This window comes from Nannochloropsis gaditana (assembly GCF_000240725.1).
Source record: "Nannochloropsis gaditana CCMP526 unplaced genomic scaffold scaffold015, whole genome shotgun sequence".
Lineage (NCBI taxonomy): Eukaryota > Eustigmatophyceae > Eustigmatales > Monodopsidaceae > Microchloropsis > Microchloropsis gaditana.
This window is the reverse complement of record NW_005803938.1, coordinates 70,380-94,730: the sequence shown is the minus strand read 5'-3', so window position 1 is coordinate 94,730 and position 24,351 is coordinate 70,380. Positions and strand designations below refer to the sequence as shown.

Genomic DNA, 24,351 nt, shown 5'->3' with positions numbered 1-24,351 from the left:
GCCAATTATTGGATCACCAGTACTCCCCTTGGGCTCCTGGGTTTTGTTAAACAAAGATCGCTTCGGCTAAAAGTTCGCAGGTGGCGAGTGGAAGAAGAGCAGTGCTATGAAAACAACTGAGTATTTTTTTCGTGGTAACATCTTGTCTCCTTTACGGTATGGGAAGACTCACGTCTACCCTTATATACAAGATAAGGAGACTTACGTGCACCTGCTTTCAATGTTGTTTACGTATAGGCCCCGACAGCTGCGAAACGTACGAATGAGCAGTCACTGCAGCAGCTAAATCGAATCTTAGACGCCTTGGAAGCTGTGGGGAGAGGACAGCTCAGTACGCAGAGTAGGCATGCTGTAAGCAACGCTTTTCAGTCACACTATCTTGAAGAATGTTACGAGCTGACATTTCACGTTGTAAGGCCAAACAGTACAATCGGAAAACTGAAAGACAACACTTCTACTTCTTCGCCACTGCAAAGCTTCACCGCGCGCCTTCTTTTTCCATCAAGTACTATTTCGCATTTCGCTAAAACAGCTCTGCCGAACGCATCCTCATCTACGAAAACACACGACAAAGTGACATACTTCTTACCGGAAGAGATACGTCAGCAGTTACGGAAGCTTCTCTACGGCGCTGGATTGACCATCCCGAATGAATTAAAATCGATTACTGCTAAAGCGCAAGGCTATGATGAATTAAGGCCTCATGGGTTGATAAGTGCAGCAGCCGCCAAAATGATGGTGCTTGCCGATCTGATGACACAAGATCTTCATCATGAAGGCTCAACCACATTTGATTCTAGCGCTGCTGTCGCTCACATGCTACGGAGTGGAAGGATTTTGACGAAGGGTTTGGTCCCGGCAGAAGAAGTGCTTGCCATCCAGGTTCTTGAGAAAGTTCTGCACAGTATTTTGGAAGAGGTCCAGCTCGAAGAGATTCTGACAAGCATTCAAATTGTGCTCGACAGGGAATCTGATAAGCTCTGGTGGGAGATACTTTCAAGCAAAGTTTCGGGTAAATGTGAATATATTTTTGTTTGTCCCGCAGATTCGAGAAGGGTACGACACAGTCTAGCATTTATTCTTCGTTTAATCAGCCACCGAAATGCTACGGAGGCCTGAAAACTTCTCAGAATAGGTATTGGTACCCGTATTTGAGAGTTTTTTCAAAATTCTATGGTTTTCGTGAATCTTGCAAGTGTAGAGTATATGCACTGTACACACCATGAACATAAAGGATAAATAGGACGTTTGTTGTTTAGAAAGGATGTAAAGTATAATTACGTGTATAACAAATATTCCAAGACATGCAATCTAAGTACTCTTCGGCATGGATTCATCGAACTTATTTTTATTACACTTCAACGACTCGTGCGCTTCGTATATCGTTGACATGCCCTTGCCATGTGGTGTAAAGGTCATTCGAAGGCCAAACTTTATGTCGGTGATAGTACGCAAGCTAGTGACGAAAGCTCGAGCCATTTTGCAAGATGTATGACAATGATTTGAATAGCTCCAGGGTCTGTCCTGATTATCAATATCTGCAATAATAAATATTCTTAATCAGCTAGAAAAGTGATGCTTTTTACTTTCCAGTGATCTTTTTAAGTTTCTGTCCATCAAATCATACAATTAAAATATCATCAAGTCTAGGAGACAGATTACTCTTGTTCACATGTACTAAAGGGCACCTTTATTTTATCCTTCACGGCATAAGACTTAAGCTGGATAGGTTATTTGAGATGTAATGCTCCATCAGACTTTTCGCAATTAAAAACATTGATAACTCCATGGAAACGCATCGTTTCAGCCGGGGAGATATTATAGGTGAATGCCAGAAAAGTCTTTTTAAATGGATGAAGACGATATATTAATCGTCTACAGAAAAGATTTCTCGTCGAGTTCATAAAGCCGAGATAAATAGAAAATATAAAGCAAGGTGTGTGAAACTTTTGGTGCGCGCTTGATCTCCTCGATGTCTTGCAGAAAGGTCGAAAAGGGGTAGGTGTTTGCCACCCGGAGAGGCAGGGCCTACTCTGTATATGTTTGGCTGCCATTTTGGGGCGCTTATAGCTCGGCACAGCTCACGCAGTTTAAATGGACCTTATCATGAGTGCCCTTTCTCATATCAAATTAATGTTTCTCACAACACCAATGACTTTCATTTGTGGTGCCAAATGTTATGAAGTCTCCAATCGGTGTCATCGAAAGAGTTGAATCTTCTGTATAGCATTCTCCCACAATCTTCACAGCTTTGATGTGGTGGAACGCTTCACAAGCATTGAAACTTTTCTGCTCTTTCAAATTTGCGCCATCATCCCTAGGACTGACTTTCTAGTATCAGTTCCTCTCAACTAAGTTTAAACGATGGCCCGTTCTTAACTTTAACTGTATAAGACAGCAATACGTCTCTTCTACCTTCGTTTTAGTTTTTCTCACATTCGTATATTTACGATGTTACTCCACTGCAACCATTACACGTACGCATTGAAGATTTGTTCCCGATTTTTGAATACGTCCTGAATTTTATTAGACGTAATGCGACTTATCCGTCAATTTAATTGTCTACACCGCCAGCATTCGAGGCTCTGGTGGACATATCTGCCATACCAATCTTTTTCTGTTCACCTTTCAAATGCATTTGCTTTCGCAATATCATTTTAAAATCACCTATGTCCCCTTCATATCTGGAAATTGTTTTGTTGTCGCACATCCAGATTTCCTTCGCGACCTGAGATATTAGGCGCATATCGTGCGAAACTAAGACAACTCCACCTGCAAAATGGTTGATAGCATCTGCCAAAGAGTCGATGGACTCCATATCCAAATGATTGGTGGGTTCATCTAAAAGCAACAAATGTGGTGCGTCTTTAGCCATCTTTGCGAAGACGACACGCGTCCGCTGCCCATCCGACAAATTTGCCATGACCTGAGTCTGGACCTCACCCGAGACTCCGTATCGGCCGAGAAATTTCCGAAGTTCCTCCCTACTCGCTTCCTTGTACGTGTCGCACATGAAGTCAAGGGGAGTTTTGGTCAGATCAAGCACGTCAACAAAGTGCTGAGTGAAGGTCGAAATTCGCAGATGCGAGTGTGGACGCACGTCCCCGACGGTTGGTACAAGCAGGCCGCACATAAGCTTCAGCAAAGTCGATTTGCCAGCACCATTGGGTCCTACAAGAGCTACCCGAGAGTCCAGGTCGACTCCATAGTCTACATTCCGATAAAGCACCTCGCAACCAGGGTAACCAAACGTGATGTTCACCAGCTGCAGCACAGGGGGAGGAAGCGAGCCCGGATCAGGAAAGCGAAAGTTGAAGCTCGCTTCTCTCACTACTTTGTCCGTGAGGCCACCTCGTACCATTTTAGCTAGTGTCTTCTCCTTGCTCTGAGCCTGACGTGCAAGCTTGGCGCTGCCGTGGCCAAACTTGGCAATGTACTCCTTCATCTGTTTAATTTGGTCTTGTTCCCAGTGGTAACGCTTCATCTGCTCTTCTTCCAATTCAGCGCGCGTCTGAACAAAGGAATCATAATTCCCGGTGTAGTACTTCAGTTTTTTGTCCGACAGGTGGACAATATGAGTGCAAACATTGTTCAAAAAGTCCTGCGAGTGCGAGACCAAGAACAAAATCTTCTTCCAGGCTGAAAGGTAGTCCTCGAGCCACACAACCGCCTCCATGTCCAAATGATTGGTTGGTTCATCTAAGAGCAATAGTTCGGGCGACAAGAAGAGTGCCCGGGCCAAGGCGATGCGCATACGCCAACCACCGGAGAATTCACGCGTCTTCTTCTTCATAGTGGCCTTCGTAAAACCCAGACCTGAGAGAATGGAGCAAGCGCGGACCTCTGCCGTGGAGGCATCCATCTCTTCCAAGCGTTCGTAGACCTGTTGCAACCGGTCCACGATGTCATCATAGTCATCTCGAGCCTCCGCACCGTCCTCCGTCATGATGTTGTTCAGCAGGTCTGCTTCCCTCTCCAGCTTGGCGCGTTCCTCATCGACAGACATCACAGCCTCGAGGGCCGTTAGGTCACTCGCCTCTATCTCGTGTGTAAGATGAAACATGTCGATGCCATCTGGGATAGGTACGGCGCGTGCCCCGAGTACCCGCATGATGGTAGATTTGCCTGAACCATTCATGCCCAAAAAGCCATAGCGGTTTCCATGGTTCAGCACTATCTCACTGTCATCCAAGAGAATTTTGCCCATGAATTGGACCGTCACATTTTGTACGTTGATGTCTTTCGTGTTGCGGTGCATTTCCTTGCTTGTGCTTGAGTACGTCGCGATGATCCCGTCAGCCGACAGCTTTTCCACTGCCGAGGGCCCGTCATCCATCCGCAGGTTCTCGAGGCTCAACGTCGAGGCAGACGCCTCCGAGGTCGCTTCTGTCTTGGTATCTTCCTCCATTTTTTTTTTAGTAGCGGCTGCAGCAGCCGCAGTCCCCTTCTTTGGTGGCCGGCGAGACTTGAGACCCATTTTCGAACGGTGACGTTATTTAAGGCGGACCTGTATGGTTAAAAAGAAGTCACACAAAGGAATATAAGACGCGAAGACATGCTTATTTGCCATTGGCTCCATTGTGCTGTGCATCACACTGCGTGCCTAAGAAGATGGTCGTCGCGGGGCGAATGCTGCGCATCAATTGGAAGATCGGTGGGGAATACTCCATGAGAAGAGTACGACACTAAACGGGAAGACAGAGACAACATGATAGGCAGAGAAAGATCTCTGCCTGGGGCCGTGGTGAGAGGCAACGTGGCACAATTTGTCTCATGCATCATGAGCGGTTCATAGGGCACGACGTGAAAGAGGCATGGGTACATGAAACAGTGCTCGGAAGAGAAGCCAGCGAGTCCATCCGCGCCAATGCCACAAAACGTGCTCTCAAACACTGATGGACGTCAAAAGAGCGCGTGTGATGCTTTTCAATGTGTCGCCCGACATATTGTGCTGCACGCCCGTTGCTCAATACCCTCTACGAGAAAGGGGCCGACGCCTGCCTTTTCCGTGCAGGATGCGTCACTCTTTTTCCAGCCACATGCCTGGGTGGCGCTAGTGTTCGCTGTGGCCGGGGCGAGGATAGAACAAAGCCTCCCGTTCCGTCATCCTCCCGCCCTGCCCCCTGCTGCACTTGCAAGACTTGCACCAAATCACGCTCTTATACTCGCTCCCTTGTGCCAGGTGACGTTAAAGTAGTGGCATGCTTCTGCACATCGGGAAGGTTGGAAGAAAAGTGGCTGTCTATTTCCTGTTGGCCTTCGCCTTCGCAGGCGAACTTACTCAAGCCTTCCTGCCCGTCCTGCGAGCTTCTTCGCCATTGTTGCCACATTCATTGTCCGTTGTGCGTCATGTTCCTGGTAAGCGCATTGGAAGTAGATGTACGGTAAAGTGCATTTCCGCTCACAAGGCAACTTGGCTCATCGTTTCGGCGTTTGAGGAAATGCGGATTTGACAGCGGACTGAAGGAGCTTGCAGAAATTTTCATGAACGGATCTATTTTGAACAAATATGTTTTTGCCGCTGTTAGCAATCTTGCCATTCCATGCTCTTTAATATATATAGAGAGAGGGAGCGCAGGAATTTTGGGAAACGACATGTCGATTCGGAATGCTCATTTAAAAAAAACACACGTTCCGACTTTTCTGTGTTAGATCTAGGCCTGACAAAAGACAGCTCTTCCTCGTCGAAGTCTTCCTGTCGGCCTGTCTCTTTATCTTCAGTGAATTCCGCATCCCCTTCTGGTGGGTCGAATGAGGTGGCCGAGGACGGGGTCTCTCTCAAGGACCTGCAGGACCTGGGAGCCGATGCCGCATTTTTGGAAACGCAGGTAGTGGAATGGCTTGACAACGAATGGATACCGCAGGATTGTCATCAGGAGGTTGCAAAAGTTGCTGCCAAGGCCTATGTGAAGGCCCGTGATGAGGGCATCGCCGACCTTGGCGGAGTCCTACTGCACGTGGGCACCGAGCTGGAGGACATGGACATGGGGGACGCATTTGTGGACGCCTGGATGGTGGCCAATAAAGTCTCAGACCTTCTACTTATGCGCATGGGCCGCGAAGTCTGCTGTCCGGAGCCGGAGTTTACGGACGAGCAGCGTGTGCTCATGACGGAGGGTCGCGGAGAGCGGGAGATCATGGCGTCCGGCCTCCTGGGACGCGGTGCTCCTGGCAGCAAAGCTACCCTTGGCGGCGGGAGTGGTGGCAGCTCCTTGCTCAAGGACAAAGATGTACCACAATTACTGAATCCTCAAGCCCCCCCTGCATTTTTTACGTTGGACGCGGTCCTACGTTCAGCCGAGCTATACGTCGACGAGTTCGCGCGCTTCGATTTTATCCGTAAATTTCTGGATGGCCACGATGAAGCGTGGGCTGAAGCCAACATCATCATGGCAATAATACTTGGCTACAAATTTGATGAATGGGGCAACATCAACCTTGAAGACGTGCATGAACGCTTTCGAGAGCTTGCTTTCCCACCTGACTTTCGGGGAAACGAGGAAATGCGAGCCATGTTAGACGCTATCCTTCGGGAGGATGAAGATGAAGATAAAATGAAGGGGCTGGAGGAATTTCTCGAAGTTATGGTAGGTAAAGCTTACTACCATCAATCGGACAAAGGTGATAACGAAGATTTTGCCTGTCGCGCGACACTTATAAAGTGGATCTACGAATATGATTTTGTGAATGACTGGCCTAGACTCCCCACCGTCCAGGCATTGCTTGAGGTGAAAGCCCGCATTGATGCCAAGCAGGAGGAGAACAAGCCACCTCAACGTTTCCTGTATTGAGCGAACACTGGTGGTGAGGAGGTTAAACTTTCCGGGGGGGCAGTGCATTGTACAGCTTTATGTAGGCGCGCGGTCCAAAGTTGAGCAATAACAAGGCGCCGTTGCATAAATTTGTGCTCTGCCTTTTTGCGAAAGAATTAATTTAATCTATGAGGAGCTTTCGTAATTCTGTCCTTTCCGATCCTTCGGAAGCTAGCAACCGAGAAAGACTGGAGAGGATGTGGTTATTAACCTGTGTACCCGGGTTCATTTCACCTTCGATTCACAAACATAAATGTCTCAGGTAGATGGACAAGGATCTCAGGTTAGAGCCTTATGCGGGCGAGGGACGATGGTCGGGCATCAAGCGCACGCGGGTTGGGTACGAGGCCAAATTCCATCAAGACTCGAAGTACAGAGGTTACAGGCCGGACTTTGCAGCACTAGCTCGCCTGTATCCCGACACCTTTGGACACCTGTACGTGCTTACAAAAGAGCTCATTTCACGCATGAAATTACAATTTCTCCGCAATCTTCTTTCAAATGCATATTGATCACTCGTTCCTTAATGTTTCGGCCCTTCACGCAACAGAGTCATTTACCTGAATGACGACAAAAGTGAAGCGCTTATTGACTGGAAAGATCCAATTTCAACGAGAGCTTTAACAAAAACACTTCTTCGCCATGATTTTGGTCTCGAGTGGGATATTCCGCTTGAGCGACTATGTCCACCGGTTCCAAACCGTCTGAATTACGTCTGCTGGGTGAAGGATCTCCTCTCCTTGGGTGGCTCCGATACATCTCAATCAAGAACTGGTATTCGAGGTTTAGATGTGGGTACTGGTGCCTCCGCAATATACCCGCTGCTTGGGTGCAAGCTTCATGATTGGTCGTTTCTGGGAACGGATATTGACCCGGAGGCTTTAGAAGCAGCCTCGGCAAATGTTCGCGAAAACCATATGGAAGATCGCATCTCCCTACAGCTTGTATCGCGCGTGGATTACAGCGAGCTATCTTCATTCTCTTTCACAGCTCTCCAAACAGGAGCTGGGAGTGTCCGCGGACCCATCCAAACTGCCCTAGACGCCGCTGGAATGGGATCCGAATACGAGCTGGACTTCGTCATGTGTAATCCGCCTTTTTTTGCATCTTTGGATGAAATTCATTCGGGTTTTTCGCTTAAAAGTGGGAGGAAAACAAGCAAGAGAATTTCCACAGATCCGCATGGCTGCGCGGACGAGATGATCACCCCTGGTGGGGAACTTGCCTTTGTGACGGCAATGATACTTGATAGTCTGGCACTTCGGGATAGAGTACGCTGGTATAGTAGTATGGTAGGTAAAAAGCTATCTTTGAAAAAGCTATTGGGTTTGCTCAGAGAAGCAGGAGTGCAAAATGTCCGCACCACGCAGTTTGCTCAGGGTCGCACCACTCGTTGGGGCATCGCTTGGAGCTTCTCTCAGGCAGGACTGGCGGAAGTGAAAGGGGCTGGGGCTAGCGCTCACAAAGTGTTCGGGAAAAGAAAGATGGTCAAGAAGCGGGAGACTTCTTTCTCATTCTCTGTGCGCTTTAATCCTCCGTTACAAACCGCGGACGTGGAAGAAGGGTCGTCAGAGGAGGCAGTAGTGCTGGACCGGGTGCTCGAATACTTCAGTATTACCCGCAACTTATGCGTGCTGCGCGTTGGCATCACTTGTGGCGCGGCCGAAGACTTATTCCGTAAAATGATTGTGGTTGAATTGAGTTCACATGGCACGCCGACGAAAGCCCCCCCTCGTTGTTGTCTCGGCCTTCGCTGCGCCTCCTGTCCCTCCTTCGGATCCAGGCTGGAAGATGCGCTGCGTGGTTCTGATCACCGTCTTAGCTGGGGCTAGTCATGAAGACTCAAATGATGAAGCATTGACGACCGCGGACCTAGGGCGTGAGCCGCAGCCGCTCGTGTCTGAGGAAATGAACGTTGACGACATAGAGAATGGCGAGAGGGGGAGAGAAGGGGAGTGCAGTGTGGAAGTGAACATTGAGATGACCTCGGGTGGTGACCGCCCAGCGTTTTGGAAGCTCTGTAATTTGCTTCCGGGGGAAGTTTCACGGACTAATCGGAAATGGCGGCGCAAGACTATCTTTCAAGAAAAAAAGAATGAAGCCGCGTCGAATCCACAAATTGGTGATGCCAAAAAACTGGGTAGGAATTAAGAAGACTTCAACATTTGGGGAATTCAAACGATCATACATTGAGAAAGCAAGAAAAGTATCGGACGAGGAAAGTAGAACGCCCTTCTCCGCGATTAAATGATGAACATCCGTTGGGACGTGTTCTGTTTCCAAATGTACATTTATTCCTTCGTCGTGATGACGTATGCTTTATCCGTGAAAAATGCCGTTCGATCAATAGTCATTTTCACCATCGCTCAAGTTGCATTTCCTGAGTCCCTCGTCCATTAAGGGGGAAGGGGCGAAATCGAATTCTTCAGGTCGCAGATCTCCAGACCGCCTACCCGTGGGTCGCACCGCGTATATCGCCAAGACGGTACGCCCATAGCGGCGATTCCGCAGGCCTAGAAGGCGTCCTTTACCTATATTGAACGGTAAACTGCCCAATTCCACAGGATACTCGATCACAATCAGAGAGTCCTCGGCCACAGCAGGGCTCTCCATCACGTCTCGGATCAAATCTGCATATACTACCTCCTCATATGGTGGTGTAATCGAAATCAAGTCAAATGTACCAATGACACCCAGTCGTTTTGGCTGCCGTAAGACTTCTTCAGCCCTGGCCCGCACGATTTTTCCCTTAACCGCATCAAAGTTGCACAGTTTCAAGTTTCGCTCAACGCATTCGCAGCACTCGGATGCCATGTCGACGAACACCGCTTCTCCCGCTCCTCGAGACAAGGCTTCTAAACCGACCGAACCTGCTCCGCAAAATAAATCCATCACTCGAGGAGGCCTGCTACCGAAGAGATCGAAGGAAAATAATGTCGAGAATAGGGCCTCCCTGACTTTGCTCATCATAGGGCGCAGATGGACCTCGGGGGAGTCAAGTCTTTTGCCTCGCGCCGACCCTCCTATGATACGGAGACGTGATGGACCACCCGCCGTTCCAACTGTGTCCAAATCCCATGCTTTCCCTTGTTCTTTTCTGCTGCGAGAAGGTTGAGAGCCCCCCAACTCATGTATTTTGCGGGCGTCGCCGGCTCCTCTTATTTGGCGTGGGGCGTGAATAGGTTGCACTGGCAAGCCATCAGGCCCCAGCTCTACTCGGCGTCGCTTTTTTTGCCACCGTTTGTCTACTTTGCGAGAGTTATGGCCGTTTTCCTCGTGCGACGATAAGGACATAGTTTGGACAGTCAACGATTGAACACACCCTTTTGAGACGAGGAAAGACTGAACCATCTCTGGCGACCCCTCAAGAGATAATACCAGCGTAATCAATGCTAATTTAAGAAATGAATTTCCCTGTAAACAGGACATTCCTGTGCTTGGAATTGAGAAGTCCAGGATGAGAGGCATTACCGGCTTACTCAAAGCCATACTGCAAAGCGTTAAAATGCCACACCTCTAAAGCTTGAAGCGCGCGCACGACAATCTCTCGCGTGTGATCGCCCACACTGATCAATTAGCGCTCTGTAATGGTTCGTCTTCAGCCCTCGTGATCCCCCGGGTCCGCAGAAAGCGCTGACCAGTCTCGCTGGAAGAGGCCCCTCTCCATCGCCCGGACCGTCCCCGGAGGCTCACAAGGATACTCTTCTCTCTGCCCAGTAGGGCCCCCACGGGGTCGCGCTGCCCGTCGCGCCAAGCTAGCTGCGGCCATGCCGTCATCTATACCGAATACATGTGTCTCCAACATTCGTTGAATGGGAAGGTGGTAAAACGCTTTCTTACTTTGGGCTTGTACCTAGGACTTGAAACTTTTCCCAAGAAGGATGGTACGTTGCGTTCGTCCGGCCCATCTTCTCAGATAGGGCAAGGAAATGCGTGATATCCCAGAACGTGGACGCTAACGGACTGATTTCAGCAGCGTTATGAAGCACTTTGTTTTGAACTATTTGGCCTTTGTCTTAAAAACAGAAATCATGAGAAGCCCTGCAACCCCTGATCACCAAGACGAGTCGCACAATTTTCGGACCGGAAAAAAGGAGGGATTGGTGAGAAACGTGACAAGCCCTACTGTACGTCTTCGCTGCCCGTCTCCTCGAAGGAAAAAAATATCGAACAAGCTACTATTTAAGTGGAGTAATCGAGCACGGTGCAGCGAGGCCGCCACAGCGTTTGAGACTATGGCCACTCCCATTAAAAGTCCAACACAAAAAAATATGAGCCCCGATTCTGAAGTGGAGAGTCACAACTTTGAACCACATCACAGTGAGGTATGGAGAATACATGAGCGGAAACGGAGGCAGGTTGAATTTATCGACCCGCAGAGCGGCCGACAACGTGCCTTCATTCGATGGATGCTTACCGCCCTTTTGGCAATTTTAAGCGAGATTTTGTGCGTCGTAATCATTGCATGCACCGTCGAGTTGCAGGCTCTAAAATTTGACACAACGCTCAAAATCGCATCTCATCGCAAGTGGTATACCAGCGTGGCAGCTTTCTTTCTTTTTCTTACATTTTCTCTGCTATTTGCGGTGGTTGCTGGGGTCGTGACGCTTTTGCAGCCAGCTGTAGGAGGTTCAGGGATGGCAGAGGTAAAGAGTTACTTAAATGGCGTGAATCTTCCTCACGTAATGCACTTCAACACTTTATATGGCAAGGCTGTTGGGGTAATATTTGCGCAAGCTTCAGGATTGCCTTTGGGATTCGAAGGTCCCATTGTCTCTTGTTGCGCGATTTTAGGTTCTTTGTTTTCGCAAGGCAAAATTTGGGGCCTTGAGCGTCGACTTTCTTTTGAAGATTTCCGTAACGATAAGGAACGAAGAGATTTTGTCGCTTGCGCAACAGCGGGGGGTGTTGCTGCGGCGTTTGGAGCACCGATTGGAGGTGTATTTTTCGCATTGGAAGAAGGCGCATCCTTCATGACACTGAAATTGACATGGCGATGCTTCTTCTGTGCAATAGGAACTGCGCTAACTGGATATCTTCTACTTAGCGTCTTGCCTCCAGAATTTGTGAATCAGCTATCGTTTCTGGATCCGTTTCCTAATTCAGGCCCATTATACGAGCAAAAAGATTTGTCGATTTTTGCGGTCATGGGAGTACTAGGAGGACTCCTAGGGGCTGCTTTCAATCAAATGAATCGGCGCCTGACTGTCTTTCGCTTGGCTCATGTTACCACACCTCGTAAGAAAATGCTGGAGCTCATGAGCCTGACGACTTTGATGGCTGTTCTGTCTTTCGGCCTCCCGTTTGCCGGCCGGTGCCGCTCGCGTCCCCAGCTCGACACAACTACTGGAATTTATAGTTACGCCAGTACCTTGCGACCATTTTTGTGTGCGGGAGATGACAGCTACAACGAACTCGCTTCCTTATATTTACAGTCGTGGGACGACTCGCTTCGAATACTTTTTCACCTACCGATGCATCTTCAAAGTGGGGAGCCGGTTTTCTCGACTGCGGCATTATTGTGTTTCTTCTGTCCATACTTTTTCATGGCATTCATGACTTTTGGAGCTTCCGTGCCCTTTGGCCTTTTCATTCCCTCTTTATTGTCAGGAGCTGCATTGGGACGCGTCGTTGGTCAAGCCCTTCATCCTTTGGGAGGTTTTGCTGAACCAGGTGTTTACGCATTGGTGATGGCTTCTGCTGTGTTAGGTGGTATGTGTCGCATGACTATTTCGCTGGCTTTGATTCTGTTAGAGGCGACAGGAAATATGAATTTGCTTCTTCCGCTCAGCATAAGCCTATTTTTGTCAAGATGGGTCGGAAATGCATTCAACGAAAGTATCTACCAAATGCATATCCACCTCCGTAAAATTCCATTTTTGGAGCCCCAATGTCCACAAGAAGCCCGTGTTAGTGATCTGCGGGTGTGTGAGATCATGGCAACAGAGCCTTTGTGCTTGCATCCTGTTGACCAAGTTGGGAGGATTTACGAGCTGCTCGCCGCAACTGCGCATCACTGCTTTCCACTTCGTGAAGATGATTGTACAGTATTTGGAACTATTTCTCGTGACATACTTTGTTCACTTCTATTTTTGAAAGCCTTCAGCGGTGAAAAATCAGAATCTGTATTGCGCGATACGAGTGCTGCCGTGGTTACACCTGTCTTGCCCTACGAAAAGGTAGAACAGTTCTTCCCCCATTTTCCAAGCATTGCTACCATATGTTTGACGGAAAGCGAAAAAATTTCATGGATCGATCTGCGACCATACTGCGACACAGCACCATACCTCGTGACTGAGTCCACCGCCGTCCCCCGCGCCTATCGTCTTTTTCGCAATTTAGGATTACGACATTTATTGGTAATAAGTCGGAATGGGCATCTATCCGGCATCCTGACGCGACACGATTTGGAAGAAGAACATCTCATGGCGAGTTTGGCTCACAGTCCGATGCTTCTGAGTCGCAAGGTGTGGAAAATCACCAAGGATGCACTGATGCGGCAAGAAGACGGTGAATTAGATTCATATCATTCGCATGAAAGCCCTTCTGTATCGCCTTCAATGCCATAAGAATCGGAAATCTAATTAAAGAAATTAGACAAGTATGTGACGATTGTATTGACTGTGATCTATCGTGAACGGCTGGTGGAAAACATGCGTCGAGTATACTATATGGCCATTCCTGTCCATTGATTACTTAAGCTACGAAATAAGGCGTCGAGCAGAACTCCTTTGCTTCATCACAATAGGTGCAGGGAGGACAACACCTGGGTAATCAATTCGACCACAGCGTTCGCCGACCTGTCTTTTCCGTCATCCCCTTCCGACTCCATTTCAGGCCTACCAATTTTGAGCGTAAGATTCAATCGTTTCGACAACTTATGTATTACGATTTGAATCAAATACAAACGCCCCAATTCATGTTGCCCGTACAGGAAAAGTTTGAATACATCAGTCACCTCCCCGCTTGCCAAGCATTTTATACCCCGCGATAAAAGTGATGTCTCTAGTGTTGATAGCCCGTCCGTAGGAAGAACTGTCAAGTCTACATTGTAAGATATACTTTCAGGAAGTTCTGCCCACAAGTGTTGAAAGGTCTCCGGCTCCATTCGAAATGAGTCAATGAGCGCTAGGGTAGATGTACAAAAATCCTGTTGCGATGCACTCGGCGTTGTTATACGATCTGTTGGTACCGCGAGAGAAACACCCATGTCGCTCATGTCGAGGAGATCAGAGGAGGGACCTGTATAGGCGGTGCTACCTTCAGGATTTGTACTGCCTGCGCGTGAGGGCGACTCGCTTTCAACGCCGCACTCTACGCCGCCCCCAGGCAACAAGCTGTCATCAGCATGCAGGTCCAAGAGATTGTTTCCATTATTACCGCTGTCACCAATTTGGACACCCATCATGAAAGGCGTCAGGCTGGTTTCTGCAGGCTTAATCCGATACGAAGGGCTGACGAATTGAGAAGAAGGTTTTCCGTATATGACAGCCAATGTATTAAACTCACCGAAAAGCTTGTCACGCAAGCTGGTCATATCTCGCTCCTCCGCGAAAGTGCCTACGATCGTTGTACGGTTGACATCCATTTCGTGCTCGCCTAGAACCACACGCTTGGCCGCCTCTACGTCTGCCACTAGGAGACGGTAATACAGTAGAGCCCGGTCGTGGACGTCCTGAGACGTCAAATCATTGGTCGCAGCTGCCAGGAGGCGACCTAGCATGCTTTGCATTTCCGGAGGACGCTTAAAAAAAAGTTTCATTGCGGCAGTCAACAAGCTCAATTTGACCAATGCCGACGAAATGGTAGCGTAGCTATCAATTAACGGCTCCAAAAGGTACGGACCCTCCGGAAAATTCTTTCCACCGTACTCGCCAGTCATCCAGATTAGCGCAGCTTGAGCTTCTGGGTGATTATCAACGCGGCGCATGCAAGGCTGGAGGCGGGGTAGCGCCTCTGCCTTCCGCTCGGGATAGCGTCGAAGAATGTCCCTCATTACCAAGATTGTCTCAGGCCGCATGCTGTTCATGTCCACGTCCAAAAAGCCTACCAAGCGCTCCAGAACCATGCCTGCCGCGCTGGGCAAGCGAAAGGCAATGTTTCCGATGGCGCGAATCGACCGTCGCGACACCTCTTGGTCCACGTCTGTTGAATACTCGGCCAGCTCTGCGACAATGTCACCGACCGTTTCTTCGTTAGCGATGATGGCCAAAATATCGATTTTTTCGTACTTCACGAAAGTAGGTTCATTATACCGTACATAGAGCTGTCTATATTCGTCATCAAAAACACCAGGGGCGCGATGCACCATCGCCTCCAAGTGCTTTAAAATGCAATATTCCACCTCCGGGTTCCCTCCGGCCATGAGCGTGAGTAAAGGCGCCTTGACTCGCAAGTACACCTGCGGTTGAAGATCAGGTACTGCTGTAGTTAGGTGCAAGAAACACTTGATCGTGCTGAGAACCACCCCGCTGTTTGAGGTCCGCAGCACGGGGTCTAGCAAGTTCATGATGGTGAAGAGCTCCTCCTCGTCAGCAGGATGGTACTTCGCCACCAGCGCCAGAATTTGCGTCAGACCCCATTCGTTGAACTCCCCAAGCCGACCGAGAAGGTGCAGAATCAGGGGCTGGTTGACCGCCATGCCGCCCTCCTCCGCAGCCAGCATCTCCCCCAGCACTATCAGGCAATTGGTGACCACGTGCGGGTCCGGGTCCTGGATCATGTTGTACAGCAGATCCACGAAGTTTGCGGAACGGGCTACGTCAGGCGCAAGATGAAAGAGCTTCAGGATACCCATCACTCCGGTCTTGCGCACGTACGGGCTTTGGTCGGTCAATGCCCGCCGCAGAGGGGCGGAGATGTATTCCAGCATGGACGGCAGTCGTAGCGAGCAGAGGGCCCGCAGAGCCAGGCCTCGAACCATGGGGTCGTCCGCAGAACAGTCTCGCTGTAATGTGTTGACACACATAAGGGCAAGATCAGGTTTTGCATGGGCGTAATTGCACAGGTAGAGGTAGACCATTTTCTTAACAACAAGATCTGGCGTTTCTATTGCCAAGACCATCTCCGTGAAGAGCCGTGAAACGTCAATTCCCAGCGTCATATAGGCAATTACTTTTTTAATCACGTCCCGTTTTCGCTTCGGGTCCTTTTCCACGGCCAGCGTTTTCAGAAGTTGCTTCAATTCACTGACTTCTCCTTTCTTGGTATCTACAAAGTAGGCGGGCGGGTTTTGTTGCTGATGTTGACCGGGCAAAGGCGAGGGGTGGCTTTGGCGGGATTGGGGAAGCGGTGCACTCATTGTCATAACTACTGTTCGTGTTCCTGGTGGAATTGTAAAAAATTAAAAAAAAAGACAGATACATGAGTGAGGGGCGGTCCAGATGACAAAGAGCTCCGGAAGACGGCAAGCATGAATCAGAAATAATCTGACAGCGAGGAAAATATATCGCACGTGCACTTCGCTCGGAAATGAGAAACGTTTACTGCATTGATCTGTATTGTGTCTTCCTACGGATGGTTGTTTTTCTCGCTGTCTTCATTACCCTCTCTCAGCGACTGAGCGTGTCCTCGGCTCCTCCGCTCTACCTCCAGCACCGTGGCTCAAAAAAGGGGGGGGCGGGAAATAGAATCAGTAAGGGGCAGCAGTCCTTCGGTCTGCATGCAGCACAAGCTTACGGTGACAGGCTACTTCCACGAATCACAATCGTGTCAGACCCCACGAAATGTGCCAGCACGCGGGAAGGCTGGCAAGCAGGAGGAGGCCTGCTCCTCGCGCCCTCCCTCACGAGGCCTCAGCTCCGCCGGCCCCCCGTGGGGTGAATTAGGAGAGGGTATTCCAACGCTCAAATGCCCGCTGTTCCGGCCACGGCACAGGAAATATAGCCCACCGTTTGTGGAAGCTGCAGGAGCATATCTTGCCGGTATGTAGAACCATCGGTCTTTGCATTAATTAACGGAGATGTAGCTGGTCTTATCCGTGAAGCGGGTTCGAGATCGTATCCTTTGCACCGCCTACCATGTCTTGCTGTTTTCCTGTGAATAGAGCGCACGTCCTTACCAAATTGTCCGCGCACTGATTGAACTACTCTTTCTTGTCCAATACAACAGTCGAAACCAAAGGAAATCATGCCGGGAGAGGTACGTGGATATGAATGGGGATGGTTTGGGGTTTTTTCTGCACCGAACAAGAAAACTTCGAATGATGAATCTTTGTTTGCCATCATGTACCCGGGTCTCGGAGACATGGGAAAAGCAATACGACGTTTCGTGTTAGTGAGCCTGAGTGGTTGGCCTGGTGCGTTGGTACTAAGGTTTCACTGATTTGTGACTTGTCATCCTGTTGCCTCATCCTAGGTCCTTCGGGTCGGTGTGATTGGAGTGGGGCGAATCGGTCGCGTTCACATCGAGACGATCCAATCCATCAAGAATGCTGTAGTTACTATGGTTGCCGATATTTGGGAGGAAGGGGCGAGGCAAGTCTGCGAGCAGTACGGCATCCCCAAGTACGTGAAGGATTACAAGGATCTCATCGCCGCCGCGGATGTAGACGCCGTACTCATTTGCTCGCCTACGGATCAGCACGCTTCTCAAATTATCGAAGCATCGCGTGCGGGCAAAACAATCTTCTGTGAAAAGCCCATTTCTTTAAATTTGGAGATCATTGATGAGGTGTGCAACGTGGTTGAAGAGACGGGTGCTCTGTGTATGGTAGCATTTCAGCGCCGTTTTGATCCCACCTTTCGCCGTCTGCAAGCTGCGGTGACAAAGGGTGAAATTGGTGACGTCCACATGATCGCCATCACCTCGCGAGACCCGGGCCCGCCGCCGGTCGCCTATATTGCCCAGTCGGGAGGCTTGCACTGCGACATGGCCATCCACGATTTCGACATGGCACGCTTCATCACTGGGTCCGATATAGTCGAGGTCTTCACCAAGGGCGACTGTAAGATAGACCCGGCAATTGCGGAGGCTGGCGACATCGATACCTCGCTGGTAGTGCTCAAGTTTGCAAATGGCGTCATCGGCACTATTTCGAATTCCCGGAAGGCCACCTACGGCTACGACCAGCGCGTGGAAGTGTTCGGCTCGAAGGGCATGATTCAGTCTGAAAACCTGCGCCCTAATATGTGCACGCTGGCCACGGCAGAGTCCGTGCACCAGGACCTGCCTTTCAATTTCTTCATGGACCGCTACACCGAGGCCTACAAGGTGGAGATGGAGGAGTTCGTCAAATGCGCACTTGCCGGCTCAAAACCCCCTTGCGGTGTCGCAGAGGGGCGTGCCGCCACGAAGGTAGCGATGGCTGCCGCGGCCTCCATGAAGTCGAACGCCCCTGTTGCGCTCTAAGGCATCGACGCAGAGATGCGTGTTGGATGCCGCCGACCTCATCTCTCCCTTTGCGCATGATTACAGCCAGGATCGCTAGTCTTGGGTATAGGTCGCGGGGAATATATGAAGCAAAGAAAAGGTTATACGAGTAACGCACGATCAAGGCAATCAGTCGCACGGTTGTCTTCACACTCGTTGGGTTTGTTACGAAAGCGGAGGCGGAATGGGGTGGGGAGTGTGCTTGAGAATCGTTAACTTTGGATGAAGAGGTTTTGAGCCCGACCCGAATGTCTGGAAGCGAACTACGAAACGAATAAGCTTCTCGCATAAAACGGACAAATTTTATTTTTCAGCAGTGCTTTTTGTAAAAAATACGTCATCTTTACGCATCCACCACCCCCGTTTGGCTCCCTATGGACATGACAACAGCTGCTTCGTTTTCGTACCTTAGATCCTTCATAACGGCATCAGCTTTATTTGCCAGGGAGCCGTCTTCGTCATCGTCGTCGCTATCCGCGGGTAGCATTGCCACGCTCTTGATAATGTTTCCCTCGTCTAGGCGTTGCACACGGACACCTGTAGCCGTGCGACTCTGCAAAGCGATAGCAGCCACGCGTTGACGCACGATTGTACCTTTTTGAGTAGACAGCACAACCTCGTAGTCGTCGGAGCAAGCGCGCATGCATGCCAACGAGTCTCCACTCCCGGCCTTGAATTTGATGGCGATAACACCCATACCGCCACGCCTCTGTACCTTGAAACTGTCAGCACTGACTCGCTTCCCGTACCCGGCTGTTGTCACGGCCAATAAATACTGTCCATTTGATCCACTTCCACAATCACCGGGCCCATCGACATCGACAGCAGCATCGGGACGCAGCACGGTAATATCAACCATCTCGTCCGTTTTACGAAGCTTGATGGCGCTGCAACCCCGAGAGGTGCGTCCCGTAGGTTTCAAATCCGCCGAAGCAAAACGCATGGAGTAGCCCTTCCGTGTAGATATTAGGATGTCATCCTGGTCAGTGCAACGCCGAGCCCACCCGAGAGTGTCGCCTTCGCCTAGACTGATTGCGATGAGGCCACGTGAAGTTAATTTTTTGAAAGCATCCACTGGAGTCTTCTTGATAAAGCCCTGCTTAGTTAGTAGAACAAGGAACTCGTCCGCCTGAAAACTCTCCCCTAGAGGTATGACGCTTGAGACATGGTCGTCCGAAGAGAGGGGCAGCACCTGGGGGAGGGGCACGCCCTTGGAGACACGAGAGGCGACAGGGACCTGGAAAGCCCTGATGCCAAAGGCAACCCCTTTTTCAGAAATAAAAACGACGTGATCATGATCGTTGCAAGCAAAAAAGTGGTTGACCAGATCGTCCTGGGACATACGCGCCCCTGCCTTGCCTCGAGTTCCGCGGCGCTGCTGCTCAAAATCATCAAGAGGCATGCGTTTTATGTAGCCAGCCTCGGTTACCATCATGACTGAGCGATCGTTGGCCAAAAGGTCAAGCTCTGTTAAAGCGCCGGCATGGGCGCGGATAGAAGACCGACGGGGCACCGCGTGCTTCGCGCGAATTTCCCGGAGCTCCTGTTTCATGACATCGAACACCTTCTCGTCTTGTCGCATCATGGCCTGGAAGTCCTCGATTTGACCCCGGAGCTGTTCCCTCTCGGCCCGAAGTTTGGCATCCTCTAAAGCTGTCAACCGCCCCAAGGTAAGGGCCAGTATTGCTTGAGCCTGAGCCTCGGACATGTCGTACTGCGATCCCATTAAGGTCGCCTTGGCGGCCGCTGTGTCTTTCGCTCGGCGAACAAGCTCAACGACGTCGTCAATCCGATCTAGCGCCCGAATAAGACCCTCGACCACGTGATCACGCGACTCCAACTTACTCAATTCGTGCTGCGTGCGCCGTCGAATTGTCTTGAAGCGGAAGTCGATGAAGGATTGAAGCGATTCTCTGAGCGTCAGGCGCTGCGGCTGCCTCCCATCGTTGGCGAGGGCCAGAAAATTGCCCGGGAAAGAGCTTTGCAAAGCAGTCTTTTTGAAGAGATTATTTTCCACCACGCTAGGCATGGCATCGCGCTTCAATTCAATGACAACACGGATGCCCTCCCGGTCGCTCTCGTCTCGCAGGTCGGAAATGCCCTCCATTTTCTTCTCATTCACCATATCTGCGATTTTTTCCAGGAGAGAAGCTTTGTTGACTTGATATGGAAGCTCTGTCACCACAATTGCGTTGCGTACTTGCCGCCCCCCCCCCATGGGTATGGTCTCCATGTGCGTTTTGGCCCGCATCACGATGGAACCTGAACCATTCGTGTACAGCTTACGAGGGCCCTCCAAGCCCATGATGTCCCCGCCGGTGGGAAAGTCGGGCGCTGGTATGAGACGCAAAAGCTTGTCGTCGGATAATGATGGGTCCTCGATCAACGCCAAGGTCCCGTCTAGCACCTCGCCCAGGTTGTGGGGTGGTACGTTGGTTGCCATGCCAACGGCGATGCCCGTGGCACCGTTTAACAGAAGCATCGGGACACGTGCCGGTAGAACCAGTGGCTCTACCTCATTGCCGTCGAAATTTGGTGCGAAGTCGACCGTGTCCAAATTGATGTCTTTTAGCAAGGCGTCTCGCGCGAGGAGCGACAGCTTGCACTCCGTGTAACGCATGGCTGCGGCCGGGTCGTCGTCCACGGACCCAAAGTTACCATGCCCCGCCACCAATGGCGCGCTCATAACAAAATCTTGAGCCATGCGCACTAAAGCATCGTAGACTGAGGCATCCCCGTGAGGATGGTACTTTCCTAAGACCTCGCCAACCACGCGCGCGCATTTGCGGTATGAGGATTCAGGTTGCAAATTTAGGACGTGCATGGCGAAGAGAATGCGGCGGTGAACTGGTTTGAGGCCGTCTCGAGCATCGGGAAGGGCTCGGCCTAGGATAGTGGACATGGCATACTGCATGAAGGAGGAGGAAAGCTCCAAGTTCAGCTCAGTGGGCAGGACCTTGTCCCCGTACCCGCTATCCCCACCGGCAGCTGATATGCTTTGTGATTCACCGCCCATCTTCTCACCATTCCCACCGCCGAAGTCCCGAAGAATTTCGGGCTCACGAGGAATCCCGTCGTCGTCGCTACCATCACCTTGCCTTGACGAGAGTTTGACACTCAAGCGTGTCTTCTTGTTCCGCATACTCCGGGCTCCACCTCCACCATCTCTCGAAAATTTGCTGAGCCCTCGGGCGGCTTGCAAGGTCCATCTGCTACCCCTTTCTGGCACGAGTCGCGGGTTTAAAGCAAGTGTAGGGACAAATGATGGAGGCCAAGGTTGTAAATGAAAACCGAAACGACCACCTCTTCGCGCTGACTTCAAGACGGCCGAGACAGATGCTGCGAACATGAGAATGGCAGAAGCAAGCGACCGAGAACGCATACGTAATTGTAATTAGAGCGGGCGTCGTCGTCCGTGGTTGCTAGTTTCTTGGGAACTTGTGGTAACACTGAAGAGTGCTCTACCTTGTAGTCGAGACGAAATTAGGCTTCAACTCAAATATGCTGCACATCTTTGCCATTGACCCACTGTGGCATAATTGCAGAGCCTCTATGTAATGCGTAGAGCAATCATGTAAGGAAATCATCCAGAAATGAGTCTTTGTTTCAACTGCGAACAGCACGATGACAAAGGAAATGCTGGGTTGCAAGCAAAAGCAAGGTCGAAAAAAGAGGGTCGAGAACGAGCGTGCGGCGACGACAAAAGGGCCAGTGATGACATCGGACAATTATTATTTGCCAACTACAAAACTGGTAGGCGTGCTAAAAAGAAAGCACCAGATGCTCGTAGCTCACTCGCATCGGATTGCCGAGTTCGAGCACAGAGAGTCTCTACCGCCGACCGCAGACGGGGCGACCGTCGACGCCCTGGTTCGCGCAATTTTTGGGCCTCCGAGCGCAGTCGTCCGGTGGAAGAGAAATGGGCCGGACTTGACCTTGGCAAAACATTTAACTCGGTCACACACTTCACTTTCATAACGTAACAAGGTACATTTAGGTACAAGCAATAATTGACCACCAACAAGAACAACACAAACGCCGCATTCTGAAAGTGTAATCCCCCCAAAGCCGAGCAAAGAACAACTTTCTATCAAACGGGTTCGACAGAGTCGGGCTTCGGACTAGCAGGAATTTGTTGCACGAATAAGTTGCATGCATGCAGCCGCCATAGACACTAAAGGCATCTGAAGATCGATTGTTGATGTCTGGAAGCTCACCCTCAAGTTCCGAAGGCTTTCGCTGGTGCGAGGTGCGGTGCAATAAGTGGCAACGCGCTGGAGCTGAGAGGACACGGGGATGGCTTACATTTTCCATGCATGTACTAGTATTTATTCTCATGTCGTTTATTTTTCTAAAATATACTGGACTCGTTTTGCGAAACCCGGCACCTTTATGCAGCTGGCGGCTTTCCCAGAGTTTGAATGTTGCATGGACTGATACTCAAGCTTCTCACCATTCCATGGTTATGTTCCTAAATGAAGGCGAGGAGTATACAGTTGAAAGCGAATCGCTACCTTACTCTCGATTTTTCTCCTTTCAAACGTACTCCCTCGACGGTAAAACGTCCTACGGAATTCTGCGAGATGCTGAGATTGTTTCCCAAAACGGCCCAAATCTATACGCAAATATGAGTGCAGCTGCGGGCGGGGAGAAGCAAGGTGGATACACGCTTTACTTAACACCGGATGGATCCAAGGGATACCCAAACGAATTGCAAACCCTCAAATATGGGCAGAAAAGCGGCTTCTTCGTTCTCATTTTCCGCATTTACGATGTCGGCGATTTTCCCCATCCGATGGCGCCGTGGGCCCATCTGTCTCGAGGCGATGCCCGACAACCACAGCGATGGGGCTGGACACCGCCGCCTCGAGTGTCTGTCCGTCGTACGATGCGCCAAGGGTCGTGGCGTGAGATTCCGTCTTGCGTAACGCGCCAAGGCCCTGGCGGAAAACTCTGGAGCAAAACATATATTCTCGGCCTCACGAACCGCCTAGAGGATATCTTCCCTCCAAGCCACTCATATACAGGATTTATCAAGCCTCTTCGTCAGAACAATTTCCATCTGCCGCACGATCACTTGTTTTCTTCTGTAGACACTCGGACTTTGGTATCTGCGGCGGCAATCCCCGCTGTTGACGTGGGTGATGTATGGGCTCGTGTTGAGGCCAAACTCCCACGCACGCCTTCCTCACTCTATTCGCCACCATTCATAGCCAACCAGAGTGATTATGACGTACGCTATATTTCGTTTACCAGCGCCTCTCGTGCCTTTCCTTTATGGACCTTCGAGACCCTGACGGACAAGAGCATACGGCAGCATTACGAGTCGCGCCTGCGAGGCCCCCACGAGCAGTGGGACGGACGCTTTTCTCTTTGGATCGGGCCTGTGAATGCTCCTCCTCCGGAGCAAGCTCGTCTCGAAAATGCTTTAATCATGAGATGGGGTGAGGTCGCAAGACCCGCTCTTCTCTACAATCAGCTTTTGTCTAGCTCCCGAGCAGCGTCAGGCGCAGCTCCACCGACGCTAGCCAACGTGGTGGTCAATGAATGCCCGCGTGCTGCGGAGCATGATAACCACGACGAGGAAGACGAGGACGGCTCCTTCATCAATGAGGGAAATGTGTGCTGTTTGAGTGAGCCAAGAGGTATGCCGACCTTTTGTCGAATGCCTGAATTTTTACATTTAAACCTGCGCGAGTATTTTCCAGCTGTAACTTTCTTCTCATATGAAACTCAGGATGAGCACGGGCCTACACTGCGGAAAATTTCTATGTAAAAAATCAGTGATAGTATGCTTTGTGATGCGTGTATGTGCAGAAGCATGTCCAGCGGAGGTCAACGGTCTTTCCGGTGTGAACCAGTTGCCCGTTCCAACACACTGGTGCCGCGACAGTCAAATGTAGATAAATGCGCGCTTTCGAAGGATTGATAATAACAAGTACCTTCATTTGGGCCCGGTACTGGACGATCGTACGTTCTCCCATAAACGGCGAGTGCGAAAAGCCTAAACGCACATTTTACTGGTATCAGACAACAACATTTTGAAAGCCATCTGCATGCCATGTGGGTCCGCAATACCCTGATTTGCCATCGTATATTCTTTGTGAATAGATGCAATATTTTCTTTTTTCCAGGCCCTTACTGTCAATACCTGGATACACATGACGAT

General features: G+C 50.2%; 4 protein-coding genes across 4 annotated transcripts; 3 read left to right on the top strand and 1 right to left on the bottom strand.

Annotated features, from left to right (window-relative positions):
• Positions 1-8,016: 8,016 nt before the first annotated feature.
• On the top strand, positions 8,017-8,326 carry NGA_2122510 (ribosomal rna large subunit methyltransferase f; the record flags this gene model as incomplete). The annotated part of the gene is made up of 1 exon (XM_005856261.1): positions 8,017-8,326. A coding segment is annotated over one exon (310 nt), but the record flags the coding sequence as incomplete, so codon positions are not given.
• A 764-nt stretch (positions 8,327-9,090) lies between these two features.
• NGA_2054610 (n6-adenine-specific methylase) lies at positions 9,091-10,247 on the bottom strand (the record flags this gene model as incomplete). The annotated part of the gene is made up of 1 exon (XM_005856257.1): positions 9,091-10,247. A coding segment is annotated over one exon (1,092 nt), but the record flags the coding sequence as incomplete, so codon positions are not given.
• A 1,165-nt stretch (positions 10,248-11,412) lies between these two features.
• NGA_2122910 (chloride channel protein 7) lies at positions 11,413-11,670 on the top strand (the record flags this gene model as incomplete). The annotated part of the gene is made up of 1 exon (XM_005856262.1): positions 11,413-11,670. A coding segment is annotated over one exon (258 nt), but the record flags the coding sequence as incomplete, so codon positions are not given.
• Positions 11,654-13,415, top strand: NGA_2007210 (chloride channel 7; the record flags this gene model as incomplete). The annotated part of the gene is made up of 1 exon (XM_005856251.1): positions 11,654-13,415. A coding segment is annotated over one exon (1,728 nt), but the record flags the coding sequence as incomplete, so codon positions are not given.
• Positions 13,416-24,351: the final 10,936 nt, after the last annotated feature.